Consider the following 24,093-nt stretch of genomic DNA (forward strand, 5'->3'; position numbering starts at 1 on the left):
CCCCGCTTGAACTGGTGTAGTGAATCTGACATTACCGTCTCCTCACTCAGTGAATTCCATATTCTCACTGCTCTTACCGTAAAGAACCCCTTCCTATGCTGGTGCTGAAACCTTTTCTCTTCCAGTCTTAGTGAATGCCCTCTTGTTACCGTAATATCCCTCCTTTTGAACAAATCCCGGGCGAGGTCTCTATACTGTCCCCTAACATATTTGTACACATTTATTATGTCCCCCCTCAACCTTCTCACTTCTTACATACTGTAAGAAGTAATAATGGCAGATACTATAACAGCATTTATAAAAGTGCTGGATGCTTTTCTCATAATAAATGGCATTGTGGGTTATAAATATATAAGTGATGGAAAAAAGTTGAGCTCAATGGACCTGTGTCTTTTTTCAACCTATGTAACTATGACCTTATAGGGAACTTGTCACCCGAAAAAACGCCGGCACTTAGACCCTGCTGGTGGGAGGAAATTAACTTTATTCTCCCCTGCATCCTTCTGGTTTCAGTCGTGGGGGCGGTACCGGCGCGGGTTCAGTCACCGCTCTGTGTATAGAGAACAGCAGCTGTAATCGCGCCCCCGGCACTGAATGACTTATGACGTATCTATATGTCATGAAGGGGTTAAAGGGAATCTGTCAGGTGATTTTTTTTTTTATATATATTTTTTTTTTTTTGAACAATACTAATGGTATCCTGAAATAGGACTTTGACAGCCCTTTCAGAATATGTAAGTTTTATTGATGTAGCTTCTACTGTTTTCTTGCTGTAAGCACTGGAGAATTTGCTGGTCAAGCATATGTAAATCCCAAATGACTATGCACTTCTCCCCACACCAATAATCTTGCTCACCTCTCTGCGCCGGCATCAGTGATAGGAAAAATCCGTCCGTCCGCAGGTAAAAGTTTTTAAATGTTTTCATAAGAATTTGGGAAAGTTATGAAATGTCCTATAAATGTCTGTTCTGTTCCTGATTTAAAGATCTCGGCTTTTAGTGGAGATGAATCTGTGCTGCACTTTATGTACATGCTCAGTAGTGAGGCAGGGCTGTGGAGTCTGGAGTTGGAGTCGAAGTCGGGAGCCAGGGAAATTGAGAAGTCAGGGTCAGTGGTTTGGCTTACTGACTCCACAGCTCTGGTTTCAACATACAGTACAGACCAAAAGTATGGACACACCTTCTCATTTAAAGATTTTTCTGTATTTTCATGACTATGAAAACTGTACATTCACACTGAAGGCATCAAAACTATGAATTAACACATGTGGAATTATATACTTAACAAAAAAGTGTGAAACAACTGAAAATAAGTCTTATATTGCAGGTTCTTCAAAGTAGCCACTTTTTGCTTTGATGACTGCTTTGCACACTCTTGGCATTCTCCTGATGAGCTTCAAGAGGTAGTCACCGGAAATGGTTTTCGCTTCACAGGTGTGCCCTGTCAGGTTTAATAAGTGGCATTTCTTGCCTTATAAATGGGGTTGGGACCATCATTTGTGTTGTGTAAAAGTCTGGTGGATACACAGCTTATAGTCCTACTGAATAGACTGTTAGAATTTGTATTATGCCAAGAAAAAAGCAGCTAAGTAAAGAAAAATGAGTGGCCATCATTACTTTAAGAAATGAAGGTCAGTCAGTTCGAAAAATTGGGAAAACTTTGAAAGTGTCCCCAAGTGCAGTTGCAAAAACCATCAAGCGCTACAAAGAAACTGGCTCACATGAGGAACGCCCCAGGAAAGGAAGACCATGAGTCACCTCTGCTTCTGAGGATAAGTTTATCCGAGTCACCAGCCTCAGAAATCGCAGGTTAACAGCAGCTCAGATTAGAGACCAGGTCAATGCCACACAGAGTTCTAGTAGCAGACACATCTCTTCAACAACTGTTAAGAGGAGACTTTGTGCAGCAGGCCTTCATGGTAAAATAGCTGCTAGGAAACCACTGCTAAGGACAGGCAACAAGCAGAAGAGACTTGTTTGGGCTAAAGAACACAAGGAATGGACATTATACCAGTGGAAATCTGTGCTTTGGTCTGATGAGTCCAAATTTGAGATCTTTGGTTCTAAACACCGTGTCTTTGTGCGACGCAGAAAAGGTGAACGGATGGACTCTACATGCCTGGTTCCCACCGTGAAGCATAGGGGAGGAGGTGTGATGTGTGGGGGTGCTTTGCTGGTGATACTGTTGGGGATTTATTCAAAATTGAAGGCATACTGAACCAGCATGGCTACCACACCATCTTGCAGCGGCATGCTATTCCATCCGGTTTGCGTTTAGTTGGACCATCATTTCCATCATTTATTTTTCAACAGGACAATGACCCCAAACACACCTCCAGGCTGTGTAAGGGCTATTTGACCAAGAAGGAGAGTTATGAGGTGCTAGGCCAGATGATCTGGCCTCCACAGTCACCAAACCTGAACCCAATCGAGATGGTTTGGGGTGAGGTGGACCGCAGAGTGAAGGCAAAAGGGCCAACAAGTGCTAAGCATCTCTGGGAACTCCTTCAAGATTGTTGGAAGACCATTTCCGGTAGCCACCTTTTGCTTTGATGACTGCTTTGCACACTCTTGGCATTCTCTTGATGAGCTTCAAGAGATAGTCACCAGAAATGGTCTTCCAACAATCTTGAAGGAGTTCCCAGAGATGCTTAGCACTTGTTGGCCCTTTTGACTTCACTCTGCAGTCCAGCTCACCCCAAACCATCTCTATTGGGTTCGGGTCTGGTGACTGTGGAAGCCAGGTCTTCTGGCGTAGCACCCCATCACTCTCCTTCCTGGTCAAATAGCCCTTACACAGCCTGGAGGTGTGTTTGGGGTCATTGCCCTGTTGAAAAATAAATGATGGTTCAACTAAACACAAACTGGATGGAATAGCATGCCGCTGCAAGATGGTGTGGTAGCCATGCTGGTTCAGTATGCCTTCAATTTTGAATAAATCCCCAACAGTGTCATCAGCAAAGCACCCCCACACCATCACACCTCCTCCTCCATGCTTCACGGTGGGAACCAGGCATGTAGAGTCCATCCGTTCACCTTTTCTGCGTCGTACAAAGACACAGTGGTTGGAACCAAAGATCTCAAATTTGCACTCATCAGACCAAAGCACAGATTTCCACTGGTCTAATGTCCATTCCTTGTGTTCTTTAGCCCAAACAAGTCTCTTCTGCTTGTTGCCTGTCCTTAGCAGTGGTTTCCTAGCAGCTATTTTACCATGAAGGCCTGCTGCACAAAGTCTCCTCTTAACGGTTGTTGTAGAGATGTGTCTGCTGCTAGAACTCTGTGTGGCATTGACCTGGTCTCTAATCTGAGCAGCTGTTAACCTGCGATTTCTGAGGCTGGTGACTCGGATAAACTTATCCTCAGAAGTAGAGATGACTCTTGGTCTTCCTTTCCTGGGGCGGTCCTCATGTGAGCCAGTTTCTTTGTAGCGCTTGATGGTTTTTGCAACTGCACTTGGGGACACTTTCAAAGTTTGCCCAATTTTTCCGACTGACCGACCTTCATTTCTTAAAGTAATGATGGCCACTCGTTTTTCTTTACTTAGCTGCTTTTTTATTGCCATAATACAAATTCTAACAGTCTATTCAGTAGGACTATCAGCTGTGTATCCACCTGACTTCTGCCCAACACAACTGATGGTCCCAACCCCATTTATAAGGCAAGAAATCCCACTTATTAAACCTGACAGGGCACACCTGTGAAGTGAAAACCATTTCCGGTGACTACCTCTTGAAGCTCATCAAGAGAATGCCAAGAGTGTGCAAAACAGTCATCAAAGCAAAAGGTGGCTACTTTGAAGAACCTAGAATATAAGACATATTTTCAATTGTTTCACACTTTTTTGTTAAGTATATAATTCCACATGTGTTAATTCATAGTTTTGATGCCTTCAGTGTGAATGTGCAATTTTCAAAGTCATGAAAATACAGAAAAATCTTTAAATGAGAAGGTGTGTCCAAACTTTTGGTCTGTACTGTACATGCAGTCAGAGGGACCGCCCAGGGGATACAGTGACAGCGTGCGCACTTTTACGATTCAGCAGTCTGCAGACACATAGAGGGACTGCAGACTTTTATTCTTAGAATGGAAATATCCTAGGGACATGACATGCAATGTTAAACTTCTTGAAGTCTTTTTGTTTAATTGACATTTTGTTGTTAATTTATGTTATTCATGCCTTAATTTGAAATGATGTCCTAAATGAATTCTCTCGAGTCTCCATGACTTTTTGTATCCTGACACTGTTTTCTAGGCTCATCTATTGTCACTCTCTTACTCCCCCCAGTAATAAAATAAGTACCAGTCTGCTGTGTGTTTGTCACACTTCTTTGTTTCCTATTTACTGCCCCATTGCTGTCTCCATGGGCCCATTTAGACTGACAGATGAGTGTGAAATGAGTGTTTGTAAGGACGCTTGTTTGCCAACATTTGGCCTATCTAAACAGGCTAGCAAACACCCAGTGAATGAGAAAAACAATTGTTCGTCGTGTGTGATGATTTTCCAGTGTCGGGCTCACCAGTGGATTTAGGGTGCATTTACACTGGGCGATTATCGGTAACGAGCGTTCCCAGGAATGCTTGTCTCCTGACTCTTGGCCCGTCTAAACAGGTCAGCAAACACCCAACAAATTGCTTGTTAGTTAGGTGTGATAATATTTAATGATATTTAAACTGGCTTAAAAATCATTGCGCCATGTAAACAGGATATTCAATGTGCGTGCAACCATCGTTCTGTGCACATAGGCCTGCGTTCAGCCAGTTTAAACAGACCTTTAAATGATCACCCATGCATATGGTTGATCAATTATTGTTTAATGGCCACAATCACACCATCTAATTCCAGCATAAATCATTCTATATCAGTAGTAGCTATTGAAGTTACACGGTTATTCCCATCTGGGTACTTTATGGCATATTTACCGGATATTTCACCTGTGGATGTGCCATAAGTGTGCCAGAGGGTACAACCCCTTTAAACGCATCAGTCAGTTTAGTTCTGCGATTTAAAAGTGTTAAATAGGGACATTCATCACTCTCCGAGCCACAAGCATCACAGCTGAACTATTTCTAGATCAAGTGTTCTTGGACCTTGAGGCAGAAGGTCATTGTGCTTAGAAGAACACCATGGGAACCTTTGAGCGCATGTGCAGATGTCATCTTCTTCAGATGCATCCGCTCTGAAACTCGCCTGAATAAGCCCCTCAAAACGCTGAAAAGGTTGAACATACTGTATGCATTTCTATGTAAAAACGACTTGCTCTGCACATGGTCAGTCTTTTGATCGTCTTTTAATCAATTCAGGTTTCAAAAGACGCCAAATGGTTAAAAGAAGTGACCTTACCATTTTTAATACAATAAATAAAAAAGTCTATGAGAAGCCCAGAACGACAGACATGCGATGCCTGGTGTCTTTTGTAGTGTTTTAAAAAGGCCACAAAAAAATACTAGCATTTCCTGAAGTGGGTTCTGCATAAAAAACTCTGATTCACTTGAGTTTAAAGTACATCATGTGCACATACTCTTACAGGTCACAACATATAGTTTGTGTGTTAGGCTGGAATCACACGAGCATATAACATCGGATGCCATATGCTGATGACCCTTAGCTCCTGCTCTGCTGTGAGTGTGAGCCGAGTGCCAGTGCTCTGATCCTCTCACATCAGAGGATCGCAGCACAGGTGCAGAGGAGACAGAGAAAGTCATTTTCCCATCTCCTCCATTGCCTGTCTCCGCATATATCGGTCTGCACTGGGATGACATCTGAGTGCAGTCCGATGTTTCTCACTCACCTATAGACTTGTATGCGTGCGAGTGAGTTTAGTCCCGCTGCCAATTGCCGCATGCTTCAATAGTTTTGTCATGCTGAATCAGCATGAGAAAATAATCACTGATCTGCAGTGCCCCATAGAATAACACTGGGCCGAGTGCTATCCGATAAAGCACAGTATAGCACTCAACCGTGTTATACACTTGTGTGACCTCGGCTTTAGGCTGCGTGCCCACAATGCAGATTTAATGCTTTTCCTGTGGCGGCATTTCCGCCGCGAAAACACATTAAAAAGGCTTGTTAAGTTGTCTGCTATATTTCCCAATGATAATCCGCATTTGCTGTGCACATGCTGCGGAAATTTCCGCTGCCGATTATCATTGCGGAAAAATCCGCAGCACAACCATTTATTGTGCGTAATCGTGGCGAAATCGCCGCCATTGACTTGCATTGAACCGCATAGCATCCGCATGTATACATGTATGCATGCGGATGTTATGTGGTTCAATGCGCGGATGGTACCCAGGTCTGGAGAAGAGGAGATTCTCCTCCAGAGCCGGGTACCATTAGTAAAAAAAAGAATTAAAACGTTTAAAAAAAACAAAAACATTATACTTACCTCTCCGGCGGCCCCTGGTCTCCTCTCCCGTAGCATCCGCTGTCCTTGACATCCCGCGGTGTCCTGAAAGGACCTGCGCTGATGTCATTTAGTCATGTGATGGTCACGCGACCGCTGACGTCAGCGGTCGCGTGACCCGTCAGTTAACTAGATGACGTCACCGCAGGTCCTTTCTGAACACCGCGGGACGCCGAGCACAGAGGACGCCACCGGAGAGGTAAGTATAATGTTTTTTTTTTATATTTTACGTTTTAATTCCTTTTTTTACTATTGATGCTGCATTTGAAGCAGCATAAGTTGGTCACACAATATAAATCCATGCCAGTTGCATGGATTTATATTGTGTGACCAACTTCTCAAGCCCTTTTCCAAGTGATGCTCATAATCACTTGGAAAAGCGCTTGAAAAAACGTATGTGAAAATGCATGTAAAAACGCTTAAAAAACGCTTCTCCCTGGCCGAAAAAACGCATGTAAAATCCGCATGCGTTTTTTCTGCCAGGGAGAGGCAGAAACGCTCAGGAAAAATCCGCATCAATTCAGCATCATGGGCACATAGCCTTACAGAGTCTGCAGCATCAGAAAATTTTATTTAAAGTTGACTTTTATTATATACCTATTTTTTTAAATAGTTTTGGTGTGTTTTTTTCTTGGACTCTAGTTTTCCACTCATGCTGTCATCATAGGCTAATGCTTTGTGTTTTCTGCAGCTCACTTTTCAGTGTTGCTGTATATAGAGGCACAAGATGATGAGCTTCATCATATTATCATTAGAGGGTGGGAGGTTTATTAGCAGCTCTATATTTCTGCTGGAGGCTTAGATCAGGCAGGATAACAATACACATATACACGGGTAAAGGCTCATTTACATGGGCTGAGAATCAACAAAAAATCATTCATAGTCACTCTGTCAACAGATTTATTTCCATTTTTGCTCCCTTCCTTACCCTCCATGTAGTAACACATCCCCAATGTAAGGTAAAGGATCATTGCCTCCTTTGACAGCACTGTTGCCACATGCCCTCTGTTTCCCTCTCTTCATTCCCCTCCCATGGGGGACCTATTTCTTTATTGGCGCCATACGCCATACCTCCCCCTCTCTGCCCCACATCTGACCATAAGTTTATTTGTGTTTCCATAGTCCTGCCTATTTCATACTAAACATATAATAAACCATAATAGAGTACTTGCAGCACCACTTATTGCAGCGCTGGAGTGGTGCTACTAATGTAAGGCCCATGCCCTTAGTCTTATACTTACCATCCAGTCGTCTTCATCTTTTATCCACGCCACTCCGGTGGATGTGACCTGCTCGTTCAATCCTGTTTTTGCTGGAGCGAGCCACAAGTCACTCTTCAGTGCAAGGCTATGAGAGCCTCGGGGCCAGAGGGGCGCTGGAAAGAGCTGAGGACGATAGGTGGTGAGTTTAATACTAGGAGACTAGTAGCACCAATCCAGCGCGAAAATAAAAAAAACCTGGAGTGATGCTTTGACTTTTTCACTTGCCTACATGGAGTTGATGTCATAGCTTTATACTCCGAAAATGTCAAAATGTCTGATTTGTCCCAAGGAGGGGACAGCGAAGCCAGTGCTGATGGGCTGCAGGGATTGCATGACATTATTATTAACACTGGAGCAACTGAAAACTGTTCAAGAAGTCAGCGAAGGCTAATTCATCACTGTTTACAAATTGCCAAAGGCTACTGAAATATAACCTTTATTGATGAAGTTAACAATGGGGCTAAGATGCATTTGATGGTAGTCAATGGATCCAAAGGGGTTAAGTAAGGAGAATAGACCAGTCAAATGGGATACAATTACCCGGATTTAATATAGAGGCAATTAAATACAATAAATATCTTTGTATAAATATTAGTGACCAGTCACTTGAAGGATACAATTACCTAGATTTAATAGATAGATGAATTGGTGATAGTGTTAATAACTAGTCCGTACTGGGATACAGTTACCCAGATAAAAGCTCATCCTTTCTCTATAATTAGTAATCAGTCCCTGCTGGATTACATTTACCCATTCTATCTGCTTTATACGCAGGCACCGGCGGGAATGTGCCTTCATGCTGACCTGGAAGGACTCCTGCTTTGGCTACATGTGTTTGTATACACATTAATGGCGTTCTCCCCTATTGGACAGGCGCTGGTGGGAATGTGCGTTCATGTTAACCCGGAAGGACCCCTGCACTGGCTACACATGACTGTATGTACATTACTGGCGTTTATGCAATTGTACAGATGAGCCTTATTCTTAAAGAGACATATACACCTATCACATTGTTTTTTGGCAATTGACCTATTCATTCACCAACCACAGGAGAACTTATATATTATTAATTTTATGTCAAACCGCCATGTATTTTTTGACTGTGTGGTGGAGGGACATTGAGTGACTTTGAATGACATCATAACCTACTCTTTATAAGACCATGGGATCTGTTTAGCAGCCTTTGTAGCCTCATTCCCCCTGAAGATGCCAGTATGGTGAAACATGTTGAGGAGGCTATTGGTTACTATAAATTTTAATAGCACTGGTTGACTAGGTAGTCATTGTTATTTAGTAATCAGAAGTGTTGTTCCGTGGCCACACTGTTGTACTTTAGATATATCATACTATTTTAAGCCATTCAGTCATAGAGGTGACATTACAGAGATGATGAGCTTTTATCTGGGTAACGGTATCCCAGTAGTGATAGTTATATTGTTCTATATGCCTCATCCCATTGACTAATGGTCTGGACAAATGTATCCCAGTGATGCTGGACTACCATCAATTAGTGTGTTTTTAATTGCATCGTAGCCCTATTATTAACTTTATCAATAAAGGTTATATTCTAGTAGTCTTTAGGTAGGGTTTATTTGCCTTTGGCAATTTGTAAATCGTGATTATTATTAACAATGTCACGCAATCCCCGACACTGGAGGTGAGTATAGGTGTTAATATTTTACTGGTGGTAAATATAGGGATTGACTTTGTTTTCCTTAAGCCACTTTGTTACCATTTTATTATAATAGGCAATTAGCAAGACAACCCCTATAAAGGAGTGGTTCTGCAGGTGGTGACCACAGACCATTTCTTAGTTCTCATCTTTTTGGCTGTTGTTTTGGTCACTTTTGCATTTTGTCATTGCTCTCACCCCTAGAGGTACAGTAGCATGAGGTGGTGTCTACAACCCACAGAAGTTGCTCGGGTAGTGCAGCTCATCCAGGATGGCACATCAATGCAAGCTGTGGCAAGAAGGGTAGCTGTGTCTGTCAGCACAGTGTCCAGAGCATGGAGCAGATACCAGGAGACAGGCCAGTACACCAGAAGACGTGAATGGGGCCGTAGTAGGGCAACAACCCAGCAGCAGGACTGCTACCTCCTCCTTTGTCAAGGAGGATCAGTGCCAAATCCATGCAAAATTACCTCAAGCAGGCCACTAACATCCATGTGTCTGCACAAACTGTCAGAAACAGACTCCATGAGGGTGGTATGAGGGCCCGACGTCCACAAGTGGGTGTTGTACTTACAGCCCAACACCATGCAGGGCGATTGGCATTTGCCAGAGAATACCAAGATAGGCAGATTCCACATTGGTGCATGTACTCTTCATGGATGAGAGCAGGTTCACACTGAGCACATGTGACAGATGTGACAGAGTCTGGAGAAACTGTGGAGAACGTTCTGCTGCCTGCAGCATCCTTCAGCATGACCGGTTTGGCAGTGGGTCAGTAATGGTGTGGGGAGGCATTTCTTTGGAGGGCCGCACAGCCCTCCATGTGCTAGCCAGAGGTACCCTTACTGCCATTAGGTACTGGGATGAAATCCTCAGACCCCTTGTGAGACCATATGTTGGTGCAGTGGACCCTGGGTTCCTTCTGATGCATCACAATGTTAGGCCTCATGTTGCTGAAGTGTGTCAGCAGTTCCTGCATGATGAAGGCATTGATGCTTTGGACTGGCCTGCCTGTTCTCCAGACATGAATCCAATTGAGGACATCTGGGACATCATGTCTTGTTCCATCCACCAACGCCATGTTGCACCACAGACTGTACCGGAATTGACTGATGCTCTAATCCAGGTTTGGAAGAAGATCCATCAGGAGAACATCCACCGCCTCATCAGGATCATGCCAAGGCGTTGTAGGGAGGTCATACAGGCACGTGGAGGCCACACACACTACTGAGCATCATTTCCTTGTCTTTAGGCATTTCCACTGAAGTTGGATCAGCCTGTAATTTGATTTTCCACTTTGATTTTGAGTATCATTCCAAATCCATACCTCCATGGGATATTACTTTTGATTTACATTGATCATTTTTATTGTTATTGTTCTCAATGCATTCCACTATGTAATGAATAAAGATTTGTAACTGGAATATTTCATTCAGTGATATCTAGGATGTGGTATTTTAGTGTTCCCTTTATTTTTGAGCAGTGTATATTATATACTGTATATATTATATATATATATGTGTGTGTGTGTGTGTGTATTTATTTGCCTCCAACTTATTCTCCAGCTTTTTAGAATTTAATATATTTTTATTATTCAATATCTAGATAAGAGCACCATCATTTTGTGCCTCATTTATGAGACAAAATTAGATCAGATTCCTGTAGTAAGCAGACTACATACTATTTTATTTTTTTCTATCAGTGGTAAAATGAAAACCATAATCTGATTGATGGCTATACCAAACACCTTCATTATGACACTGCAGTAGTTGTTAAATGACTATTTAAATATTAGTATTATACAATGCATAAATGATAGTTTTATACTAAAAAGTTTTTATACTAAAAATACTAAATGACAAAAATTGTCCAAATAATAGTGGCAACAAGTGCCCAAATAATACAGCAGATAACTGCTTTCACATGCTGCCATTCAGCTTCTTCTGTGGCGCACTTTCCCTAACTAAAAATAAAAACTTGGCTGACCTTTCTCTGCATCTGTTTGTTCAATGACAAGAAATATTTTAGCAAAATATTTTTTTGGCCTTACATATGCAAAGCAAACTGGTAATTTATGACTTTTTCTAGTGCTCCATCTACAATGTATACATCTTCTTCACCAGAGAAATGCAAAATAAGTGGACAAAAATATGTGAAAATATAAAAAAAATAAACTGTTGCATTAAAAAGAACCAGTCATGTTGAACACCATGTCTGATCTGCCAGCACCATGTTGTTTTGTTTTTTCATTTAAATCCCTGCTAATTCTTGGCTCTGAGGTCCCGTGGGCAGTCCAAATCAGTGATTCACAGCTATGTCTGTATGAATGCTTAGACACTTTAAGAAACCTCCCCAGAACATATACATTTGCCCCCGGTGCAGCTGACGGGGGGGGGGAGCGCTGTCGGGCCACCTGATTCGGCGGTCCGAGGTGTCTCTCCGGTGGCAGTATTCTGCTGCTCCTCATAGTGGGAGTCAGCCGTTTCCTGGGCCGGCTGCCAAGCTGACAGCCAGCTCAGAGAAGCTGCAGCGCGCGGCTCCCAGTGATCAGTTAAATCCCTGACTGCCGGCACTCCCGGGTCAAGGCGAAGTCAGCAGCGTGATCAGGTCATGTGATCACACTTCTGACGTCACTCCTCAGCGCCGCATAGGTGGCGGAAGTTTGATGTGGTAAGTGCTCCACTGGAGCTGAAGACACAGAAGATTTATTGTAATTAGGAGAAGGGGGAAGAAATTTGAGTATACTTTGTGGCCAGAAGTATACAAATAACCTACTTATGCTCACATGATCGTCCATTCTTGCCACCGGATAGGGAAAATCCTAAAAGTGTGCAGTGCATGCGCTGTGGGAATTCCGAAGCTCAGAAGCCTGCAGTCACATAGAGTGACTACAGACTTTCATCTCAAACCTGGACGAGCTCTTTAATTATAAAACGAAGCCCTGCAGCATGGCAATCCTAAAAGAGTGTAATATACTCGCTGTCAGGATTCAGCTCTGCTTGCAGGTTCCATCAGTCATCACACTTCACTCATATGCGATTTTCATACTTATGATCACGTGATAACTAGCTTTTCTTCCTGCTTCTCTCAGTTTTTCGAACATTGAAAGTATTAGGAAGAGCACCTCGTAGGCATTTGATTGTAAGTGTGCAAATCGCATATGAATGATTGGTCAAAACGCTTGAGAGGGGGATACCAAACTAAATTCTTGCCCCGGGTACTGGAAAACCTTGATACACCTCTGAAGAATGCATGGGTGAATTGGAGTAGGTTTCAAAATGTGCAACCAAAATAAGTTAAAGGGCTTTCCCATTTTTGAAATGTATCGCCCATCCATTTGACATATGCTAAATGCCTGATTGTTGAGGACTCCACCGTTGGGACTCCCATGAACAATAGAATGTGTCTTTCGGGACCCCTGTTCCTCCCCAGTGTCCAACCGCAGTAAGGAAATTTTGAATGAAGCAACAGATGAGTATGCATGATTCTGCTCTTCAAGGTGCATGGGACTGATGGACACAGTCAAGGACAGTGCATGGCTGTTTTCATCAGCCTCAGACAGTGAATGGAACAACAGAGCAAATGCTCGACCATTGCTACATTCAAAGTTCCCCTCACTGTAGTTGTGGAGTGAGGAGGGACAGGGTGGGCTCAGAACACCAATTATGATCACTATGGACAGGGGATGAATGGGGGAAAACGCCATTAAAGGAATAGGTGGAAAATGGTAACAAAGAGTTTTTCCACTTCAATGATTTTGATGACCAATTCATATAATGATATAGAAAATATTCACTGCAAAGAGTTTTTCCACTTCAATGCGTTTGATGACCAATTCATATAATGATATAGAAAATATTCACTGCACTTCTGTCCATAAGGTGCTCAAGTAGGATCCTATCCTGTAACTTCTAGTATAAGAGACTTGACACTCAAAATGATGAAGATGAATGATTTTTAATGTAGAAAAGCAATCCAAATAAAACACAAATGTTTTGATCAATAGAAGACCTTAATTAGTGTGCTGGAAAACATATATGCATATACGGTATACAGTATCATATCAATGGTTCATGTAGTGAAAACGAAAATTGTCAGTGATAGTTAATAGAATTGCATATAGTACAAAATCAGAGAAAGGATCCAGGTAGTACCCCATTATATAAGTTGATATCACGAATGGAGGAAGAAAGAAGAAAAGAAAGAAATGCCATAAGGAAGAGAAAAAGATGATGTCCTTAGACCCAGGTGAGGTAGTCTCCCTACCAGAGAAGAATCCGCACACCAAGAGGAAGCAGGTATAAGAGATATTCTAATGAGGGTGCAGTATCCCAGAGTGAAATAAGTAATCTGTATAGAATAAGAAAAGAAAGAGAAAAATTAAGTAAGAACAGTGTGTCACCAAAGGTCAAAAATACATAGTTGCCCAGCATACCGGATTGCCCAGGAAGATGAACTTTAACTTGGAGATCAGCGCACAATGAGGACTGCAGTATTCACCGCTGGCAGCAGGAGAGAGGCGCTAAGGGCACGTGAACCGGAGGGAATATATATGGGTAAACATTACCCGATAGAAGATTTTTTTTTTATGCGACTCATCTTACGTGATCTATTTGATCAAATGTCCCTGTGCCTTCTGTGTGTAGGGGAGACTACCCAACAGATCAAAGATCGCATTTCAAAACACAAGTCCACTATCCAATGTAAGAACTTACTGTTACCTATACCTCACCACTTTATCACAGCTGGACATCAGGGCTGTGGAGTCGGAGTCTGTGTCCATTTTGGTGGAATCGGAGTCGGTATAAAATGGACCGACTCAAACTCCTAAAATATATAATAAATTGGGTACAGTAGTTCAATGCAGTTTGTGGGGAATATTTTTTTCATAAGAATTTGGGAAAGTTATGAAATGTCCTATAAATGTCTGTCCTATTCCTGATCTAAGGGTCTAGACTTTTAGCGGAGATGAATCTGCTCTACAGTAAATTTATCACTTAAACATGAGCCATGTATGAGGGAGTCGGAGTCGTGAAGTCAGAGTTGGAGTCGGTGTCAGGGAAATTGAGGAGTCGGAGGTTTGGCTTACCAACTCCACAGCCCTGCTGGACATTCCATCACTCAATTGAAATTCCAAATTATCGCACAAATACATCCATCCCGTGGAGGCAGTGACCTCCTTCGTACACTTGTAGGGACTTGCGCTGTATATTGGAGGCTATGTGGGGGCTCAGATTGAATATAGGGGGCTATGTGGGGGCTCATGCTGTATAATGGAGGCTATGTAGGGGCCCATGCTGTAAATAGGCTATGTGGCGGCTCATACTGTTTTTAGGAGACTATGTGGGGGCTCATACTGTATATTGGAGGCTATGTGGGGGCTCATACTGTATTTAGGGGCTGTGTGGGAGTTTAATCTTTATATTGGAGGCTATTTTGGGGTTCATGCTGTATATAGGTGGTTATGTGGGGGCTCATATTGAATATAAGGGGTTGTGTGGGGGCTCATGCTGTATATTGGAGACTTTGCGGGGGCTCATGCTGTATATAGCAGGCTATGTGGGGGCTCATACTGTATATAGGAAGCTATTTGGAGGCTCATACTGTATACAGGGGTTATGTGGGGGCTCACATTGTGTATAGAGAGGCTATGTGGGGCTCATTCTGTATATAGAGGGCTATGTGGGGGCTTATGCTGGACATAGGGAGGCTGTGTCAGGGCTCATACTGTTTGATTGAGGCTTTGTCGGGTCTCATGATGTATATAAGGAGACTGTGTGGGGGCTCATTCTGTATATAGGGGGATGTCAGTATACGTAAATCTGGACAATATTAAGTGATAATATATATATATATATTAAAACAATAATATGTTAATATTAATACTGAGCATAATTAATTTCAGCCTATTGATTCGTCCCTCCACAAGAGTCACGCTCTCTCAATGGCCCCTTAGGAAAATTAATTGTTCTAGATGCATCAGTCATATTGGAATAAACTGTGCAGACATTTCTATTTGCAAGTTTTCATCTACTTAAGTCGTGTGAGAAGTATCCGTGTAAAATTGTGCACAAATTACAGGCACCTAGATCAACTTTTTCCATTGTTTTACCAAGCATGATTTTTTTCAACAAGTTTTTATCATATAGAAATCACCGTTAAAGATGTGCTTTCCTGTAATGGCCTGAGCTCTTTTCTTTTTTCTTCTGTGCTGTTTTAGCCGGTTTTAAACTAGCTCAATCTAAACTGTTATTATCATAGTGTGATAAGCTGTTTAAAGGGAATCTGTCAGCAGGTTTTTGCTCTGTAATCTGAGGGCAGTATGAGATGGGCGTTAAAACACTGAACGATGTGTCATATGTGCAGCCAGGGTCGGACTGGGGTGCCTAGGGCCCACCAGGAGAATTGACTCTAGGAGTCCACACGACAGCTACCATAAATAGTGTTATTACTTGTTCATTTTTTGGCCTCTCTTACTAAAACGTGTGCCTTGTACAAACTATACAGTGTGCAAAAGAACTGTAATGTGCACTGCACTATATCAAGTGTTTTTTGTTAAAATGGAAGAAACACAAGATAACTGTCAATCTTCCTCGGTCTTGGGCTCCATGCAGGATCTTGTCTCATGGGGTAAGGATAATTTTGAGAAAGGTCAGGAATCAGCCCAGAACTAAACGGGAGGACCTGGTCAATGGCCTGAAAGAGCTGGGACCACAGTCTCAAACATTACTGTTGTAACACAATACACCGTGATGGATTAAAATCCTGCAGGGCACGCAATGTCCCCGTGCTCATGCCTCCACATGTCCAGGCCTGTTTGAAGTTCACCAATGACCATTTGGATGATCCAGAGGAGGCATGGGAGAAGGTCATGTGGTCAGATGAGACCAAAATAAATAGAACTTTTTGGTATCAACTCCACTCACCATGTTTGGAGGAAGAAGAAGGAGGAGTACAACCCCCAAAACATCGTCCCAACCATGAAGCATGATGGGGGTAACATCATACTTTGGGGGATGCTTTTCTGCAAAGGGGACAAGACGACTGCACCGTATTGAAGGAAGGATGGATGTGGTCATGTATTGTGAGATTTTGACTAACAACTTCCTTCCCTCAGTAAGAGCATTGAAGATGGGTTGTGGCTGGGTCTTCCAGCATAACAATGACCCAAAACACACAGCCAGGGCAATTAAGGAGTAGCTCTGTAAGAAGCATTTTAAGGTCCTGGAGTGGCCAAGCTAGTCTCCAGACCTGAACCCAATAGAAAATCTTTGGCGAGAGCTGGAATTCAATGTTGCTCAGTGACAGCACCGAAACCTGGAAGACCTGGAGAAGATCTGCATGGAGGAGTGGGCCAAAATCCCTGCTGCAGGCTGGTGACTCGGATAAACTTATCCTCAGAAGCAGAGGTGACTCTTGGTCTTCCTTTCCTGGGGCGGTCCTCATGTGAGACAGTTTCTTTACAGCACTTGATGGTTTTTGCAACTGCACTTGCGGACACTTTCAAAGTTTGCCCAATTTTTCGGACTGACTGACCTTCATTTCTTAAAGTAATGATGGCCACTCGTTTTTCTTTACTTAGCTACTTTTTTCTTGCCATAAAACAAATTCTAACAGTCTATTCAGTAGGACTATCAGCTGTGTATCCACAAGACTTCTGCACAACACAACTGATGGTCCCAACCCCATTTATAAGGCAAGAAATCCCACTTATTAAACCTGACTGGGCACACCTGTGAAGTGAAAACCATTTCCGGTGACTACCTCTTGAAGCTCATCAAGAGAATGCATATATACATACATTTTTTTTTACCCCTCTCTCATCAGCAGGGGCCCACCGTGAATTTCCCTGATACCCCGCCAGGCCAGTCTGGCCCTGTTTGCAGCTGTGTGGTATTGTTTACTTTGACTGAAGGTTTAATCACCTTGTGATTAATATTTCTGTGACTAGCTGGTCGAGTGAGCCTTGGTCCGACTCTGCCTCCATTTCTGTGTTAAGCACCTCACTGTTTATTGAGAGTGCCTGGGATGGGTGGAGTTATCTTTCTCAGCTCTGCTGCCTTACTAAATCTAAAATCTCTGATTGTGTCAGAACAGCTGCACCCAGTAAACTAAGTGATACATTTTTGGATTTGGGGTTTCTTTTCCTAAATTATGCTGCTCTCAGATGAGGTAGCAAAAACCTGCTGACAGATTCCCTTTAAAGGGCTTATCTGGGAATATTTGATTTTTTTTCTTATGGGTCTCATAACTTACACGCAGGTAGCTGCTAACTACCTACCTGTTCTACTCGCTGCTGATCTCTACTGGTTCACAGTGGTCACAGACTGCTCCTGCTGGCAATTGTGCTGCTTTTGATGACTTTACATCGACAAAGCAGCACCTTCTCTTCCACAATGCTTTGTTCACAGGCAATGACTACTGATGTCTTACTGATTGACAACTGACTGCCCGTTGCCTAACTGCGTGAAGCCAGCTGTCAACCAGCATGACATCGGCGCTAACGCCCCATCAACAGAACAGACTGGAAGAGGAAAAGCTGCTCTGTTGATGTGAAGCAGCAGAATCGCTGGCAGGAGCTTCTGTGCTCGCTAAGTGACAGCGCTGGACAGAACAGGCAGGTAATTAGCAACTACCTGCTGTAAGTACCTAGGCCCATAAGAATAAATAGTCCCAGATAACCCCTTTCTAGATGCACATTCTGGTGAGTTTTCACAAATAGTTGTCATTTTTGTGTACATGAGGAATAGCATTATATGAGTTATATTTGCATTTCTATCTGTTTCTCCCCTGCACTAGAAGCCTGAGCATTTCTTCTTATGCCTTCTTTTGTGTACCTCCGGTTTCTCTCTCCTCCTTTCTCTATAGAGTTTAGGCAGCGAATGTGATAGTATATCCATTACTGCAGACAGATTTCAGCACTTTATGAGAGTGAATGATCATTGCAGGAGACAAGACGTCAAAAATTCATTTTTTTGTGCACTACAGCAGACAACAGAGAAACACAATTCAGTATTTATTAACCTCTTTCTGCAGTTTTTATAATTATCCTACATGGGGCCCTAGTGTGATATGCCTATCTTCATGTACAGAAAAAAATGTCACCTTTTGTAATTCTATATTGTATGTTTATATATGGCTGATTTATTGCCGATGTTTTCTGACTTCTGTAGATACTGTCATGGCCAAGAGTGTATCTACACACAAAGGAAATAAACGTGTATAACAAATCATCTGTAACTGCAATCATTTTTTTTGGAGAAAAACTTCATTTTCTGGAACAATTTCAAGAGTGCCAACACTTTCGGCCATGACTGTATGTGCATAGCACTGCAACAGCTGATTATTTCAGTTCTCTATCACAGGGAGAGATCTGGCTGTTAGTTTGACAGCCTAATCCTGCCAATGGTTCTATGTGTTGTGATTAGCAGGAACATGTCTCCAGGTTTGCCCCATGTGTGATATGGCCACCACCTTTCAGCCCTCATATACAGCATACTAATATGCTGTGTATGTGCCCCGATCCGACCTGCAACAAAAGAAAAACACATTTTATTATACTCCCCTGAGCAGTTGGGTCCATTGGGTGTCACTGGTCCTGGTCCGGTGCCTCCCTTTTCCTTCGATGTCGCTCTCCTTCTTGCTTCGTTTAGATGATGCGTCCCTACTTCATCCACACAGGGTCCCCGGCATTGCGCTCCTGCGCAGGCCTACTTCTCTTCCCTGTTGAGGGCAAATCAAAGTACTGCAGTGTGCAGGTACCGGGAAAGGTCAAAGAGCCCCGGCGCATGTGAACTGCAGAGAAGTACACCTGCGCAGGAGCGCGATGCCGGGGAGCACTTTGTGGATGATGTAGGGACGCGTCATCCACATGAAGCAAGAAGGACGGCATTGAAAGATGAAGTGAGGTGCCAGACGAGTGGCTCCCATCGGACTGGACAAGGGAGTTTAATAAAAGCTCTTTTTCTTCTCTTGCAGGTCAGATCGGGAGCTTATATGCAGCATTATAGAATGCTATATACCAGGGCTGAAAGGTGGTGGCCGTATCTCATATTGGCCAAACCTGGTGACAGGTTCACTTTAAAGTCAACATGTAAATTACTGGGCCTCTGGCACATGGATCATACCATTAGCCTGACAATTTGCATGAGAGGGGTTTACATTTATTTGAATTATTTTGAGACATAATTTTGTGATTTTAATAAAAGGTGTTCTCTAGTGAAAGCAAGTTATGACCTATCCACAACTTATTGATTGGGGGCATCCAACCGCTGAGATCCCCACCGATCGTCAGAACGGGCAACATTTATCCCTGTTAGAATGAAGCATCATGCGCAAGCTGACCACCTCTCCATTGATTATCTGTGGGGCTGCCGGAAATAGTTTCTTTATTCTAAATGGAGATTAACGTGCCCCGTTCTGCTGATCCATGGGGGTCCCAGCAGTCAGACCCTATGATCCAAAAGTTATCATCCATTCTATGGATGAGTGATGACTTGTTTTCAATGGGGCATCCCTTTAAATTAATCTAAATTTAAGCAATTTTTAAAGCATTTATTATTCAAACTTTCATCTTTTGATGTTGCAGATAATTTAAGAAGAGCCGACTCCTACAACATCTCTCAGCAATGGGGAAATATCTTCTTGTAATTCACATGTTACTTGCTATTGTAACAACTGTAAGTATGATTTTTATTATCTCACTAATTTACATTTCCTTTTTATAAATTGATATTAGAATACATTTAAACACATTTTGGGGCATATTTGCGATTGTGAGTTCACACTGACTGAAAATTTGCTATATTTCCGCGCATTTAACCACAAATTGTCACTGTCAGTTTTAGACACGTACATTATGCTTTTCATGCCAACGTAAGAAGACTTATGGATCATGCAATGCTCCACTAAGGAGTTAAATATACAAATAGCCTCTTCAGAGAGGAAGAGAACTTGAACTCTAGCACCACCTATTGGATGTAGCAATCTTAAAAGTCAATATTGACCTTTTAACGAGTCTTGCCATATGACTTTTCCAGTCCTCTTCCTCTCTGAAAAGGTTATTTACTTATTTAAACTAGCAGTGGAGCTTTGTATGGCCTATAATTCTCCTTACCGTGGCTTGGCACTCCCCATAAGGAGAAATTGTTCCAAACATCATGGAGAACTAACCAGCAATCTTCTGTTGATGTAGGCTTCAGCAAATACTTTTTTCTCTTCAAGTAATCCTACACAGACTCAATGATGTTGAGATCAGGGCTCTGTGGGGCAATATCAACACTTCCAGGACTCCTTGTTTTATTTATGGTAAAATTAATTTGTCCAATTACTTTTGAGCCCCTGAAATGAAGAGGCTTTGTAGTAAAATAATTGCAATTTCCAAACATTTCACTGGATATTTTTGTTCAACCCTGTAATTAAACCTGAAAGTCTACACTTCAATTGCATGTCATTTGTTTAATTTTAAATAAAAAAAAAATACTGAAATGCAAAGCCCAAATCACGAAGATTCCATCAATGTCCAAATATTTCTGGACCTAACTGTATATACAGCGGGTGAAATAAGTATTGAACATGTCGCCAGTTTTCTAAGTAAATGTATTTCTAAAGGTGCTATTAACATGAAATTCTGAAATTCTCACCAGATGTCTGTAACAACCCATCCAATCCACACAGGCAAAGTAATCAAACCATAGATGTCCATAAATTATGTGTAATAATGAGAAATGACAGAGGGAAAAAGTATTGCACACGGTTAATGAAATTTAATTAATGCTTTGTGCAAAAGGCTTTGTTTTTTATGACAACTTCAAGGCGCCTTCTGTATGGAGAAACTAGTTGCAGGCATTGCTCAGGTGTGATTTTGGCTCATTCTTCCACACAAACATTCTTGAAAATGGAGGGAACACCAAGCACAATAGGGTCTTATCCGAGGGAGGAAAATAATGTTAGATGAAAGGGGGAACTGCTCACCTATCGTGGTTGTAACATAGTAACGTAGGTTGAATAAAGACCTAGGTCCATCCAGTTCAACCTTTCTCTCCCAATTGTACTTCCTACACTAACATACTATCTTACTGGGACTAGGCCTCACCAATTTATTATTACCATTTTTATTATTGCTGCACTACTACAATTAAAAATTAACCCATTTATAATTTTTTTGTATTAACTCACAATGAAGGATTCGAACTGGATCAGCTAGTGCTGGACCGATAGAACAGGATTCCTGTTGTACAGAACTAGTGGTGTGAAAATGTCGGTGACAGTCTACGCTGCCTATATGGATGCCAAGAAACCAGCAACCAAAAAGTCACTATCGACCCTTTAATGAGCCTTGCAATATGATTTAGGATTAAAGCCAAACCAGAATTTCAATTTGCACAGTTGTTGTTTCGGGTTATTGTCCCTCGTCAGTGCACAGACTTTTCACTGATGAGGGGCAATAGGTGCTTCCAATAGGTGTCGCTATAGAGTTCTAGTCCTCTTCCTTTCTGAAGAGGCAATTTGGACAAGGCTATGGATTTATGTTTATGATTTTGTTTTTAGTGCTGTGCAACCTGTGGAAAGCAATAAAAACTGCACGTTTGGACCAAAACTGCATTGCTAGTGTAAACATTACCTAATGCCTACCAGAGAGACTGAATCCCTACAATATTATATATATATATACAGTATATATATATATATATATATATATATATATATATATATATATATATATATATATATATATATATATATATATATATATATATATATATACACTGTGTGCAGAATTATTAGGCAAATGAGTATTTTGATCACATGATACTTTTTATGCATGTTGTCCTACTCCAAGCTGCATAGGCTTGAGAGCCAACTACCAATTAAGTAAATCTGGTGATGTGCATCTCTGTAATGAGGAGGGGTGTTGACTAATGACATCAACACCCTATCTAAGGTGTGCTTAATTATTAGGCAACTTCCTTTCCTTTGGCAAAATTGGTCAGAAGAGAGATTTGAAGGGCTCTGAAAAGTCCAAAATTGTGAGATGTTTTGCAGAGGGATGCAGCAGTCTTGAAATTTCCAAACTTTTGAAGTGTGATCACCGAGCAATCAAGCGTTTCATGGCAAATAACCAACAGGGTCACAAGAAGCGTGTTAGCCAAAAAAGGCGCAAAATAACTGCCCATGAATTGAGGAAAATTAAGCGTGAACCTGCCAAGATGACATTCGCCACCAGTTTTGCCATATTTCAGAGCTGCAACGTTACTGGAGTATCAAAAAGCACAAGGTGTGCGATACTCAGGGACATGGCCAAGGTAAGGAAGGCTGAAAAATGACCACCTTAGAACAAGAAACATAAGATAAAACGTCAAGAATGGGCCAAGAAATATCTTAAGACTGATTTTTCAAAGGTTTTATGGACTGATGAAATGAGAGTGACTCGATAGGCCAGATGGATGGGCCAGAGGCTGGATCAGTAAAGGGCAGAGAGCTCCACTCCGACTCAGACGCCAGCAAGGTGGAGGTGGGGTACTGGTATGGGCTGGTATCATCAAAGATGAACTTGTGGGACCTTTTCGGGTTGAGGGAGTGAAGCTCAACTCCCAGACCTACTGCCAGTTTCTGGAAGACAACTTCTTCAAGCAGTGGTACAGGAAGAAGTCGGTATCGTTCAAGAAAAACATGATTTTCATGCAGGACAATGCTCCATCACATGCATCCAACTACTCCACAACGTGGCTGGCCAGTAAAGGTCTAAAAGAAGAAAAAATAATGACATGGCTCCCTTGTTCACCTGATCTGAACCCCATAGAGAACCTGTGGTCCATCATAAAATGTGAGATCTACAGGGAGAGAAAACAGTACACCTCTCGGAACAGTGTCTGGGAGGCTGTGGTGGCTGCTGCATGCAATGTTGATCGAAAACAGATCAAGCAACTGACAGAATCTATGGATGGAAGGCTGTTGAGTGTCATCATAAAGAAAGGTGGCTATATTGATCACTAATTTTTTTGGTTTTTGTTTATGCATGTCAGAAATGTTTATTTCTAAATTTTGTGCACTGATATTGGTTTACCTGGTGAAAATAAACAAGTGAGATGGGATTATATTTGGTTTTTATTAAGTTGCCTAATAATTCCGCACAGTAATAGTTACCTGCACAAACAGATATCCTCCTAAGATAGACAAATCTAAAAAAAAAACACTCCAACTTCCAAAAATACTAAGCTTGGATATTTATGTGTCTTTTGGGTTGATGGAGAACATAGTTGTTGATCAATAATAAAAATAATCCTCTAAAATACAACTTGCCTAATAATTCTGCACACAGTGTATATATATACAGTACAGACCAAAAGTTTGGACACCTCTTCTCATTTAAAGATTTTTCTGTATTTTCTTGACTATGAAAATTGTACATTCACACTGAAGGCATCAAAAGTGTGAATTAACACATGTGGAATTATATGCTTAACAAAAAAGTGTGAAACAACTGAAAATATGTCTTATACTCTAGGTTCTTCAAAGTAGCCACCTTTTGCTTTGATGACTGCTTTACACACTCTTGGCATTCTCTTGATGAGCTTCAAGAGGTAGTCACCGGAAATGGTTTTCACTTCACAGATGTGCCCTGTCAGGTTTAATAAGTGGGATTTCTTGCCTCATAAATGGGGTTGGGACCATCAGTTGTGTTGTGCAGAATTCTGGTGGATACACAGCTGATAGTCCTACTGAATAGACTGTTAGAATTTGTATTATGGCAA

The 24,093-nt window shown here is 41.9% G+C and overlaps 1 protein-coding gene across 2 annotated transcripts in view; it reads left to right on the forward strand.

Annotated features, from left to right (window-relative positions):
• Positions 1-24,093, forward strand: part of CALCRL (calcitonin receptor like receptor) — a 172,176-nt gene that overhangs the window by 18,375 nt on the left and 129,708 nt on the right. The window contains exons 2-3 of one of the 2 annotated variants that reach the window (XM_073647858.1): positions 8,443-8,604; positions 19,929-20,019. In XM_073647858.1, coding sequence (XP_073503959.1) covers positions 19,969-20,019 — 51 coding nt within the window. In that variant the 5' untranslated portion in view covers positions 8,443-8,604; positions 19,929-19,968. The remainder of the gene's footprint in view (positions 1-8,442; positions 8,605-19,928; positions 20,020-24,093) is intronic. The other variant, XM_073647857.1, reaches the window with a different exon arrangement.

Source organism: Phyllobates terribilis, unplaced genomic scaffold (assembly GCF_046119375.1).
Source record: "Phyllobates terribilis strain yellow unplaced genomic scaffold, ASM4611937v1 Scaffold_9__5_contigs__length_417890890, whole genome shotgun sequence".
NCBI lineage: Eukaryota > Metazoa > Chordata > Amphibia > Anura > Dendrobatidae > Phyllobates > Phyllobates terribilis.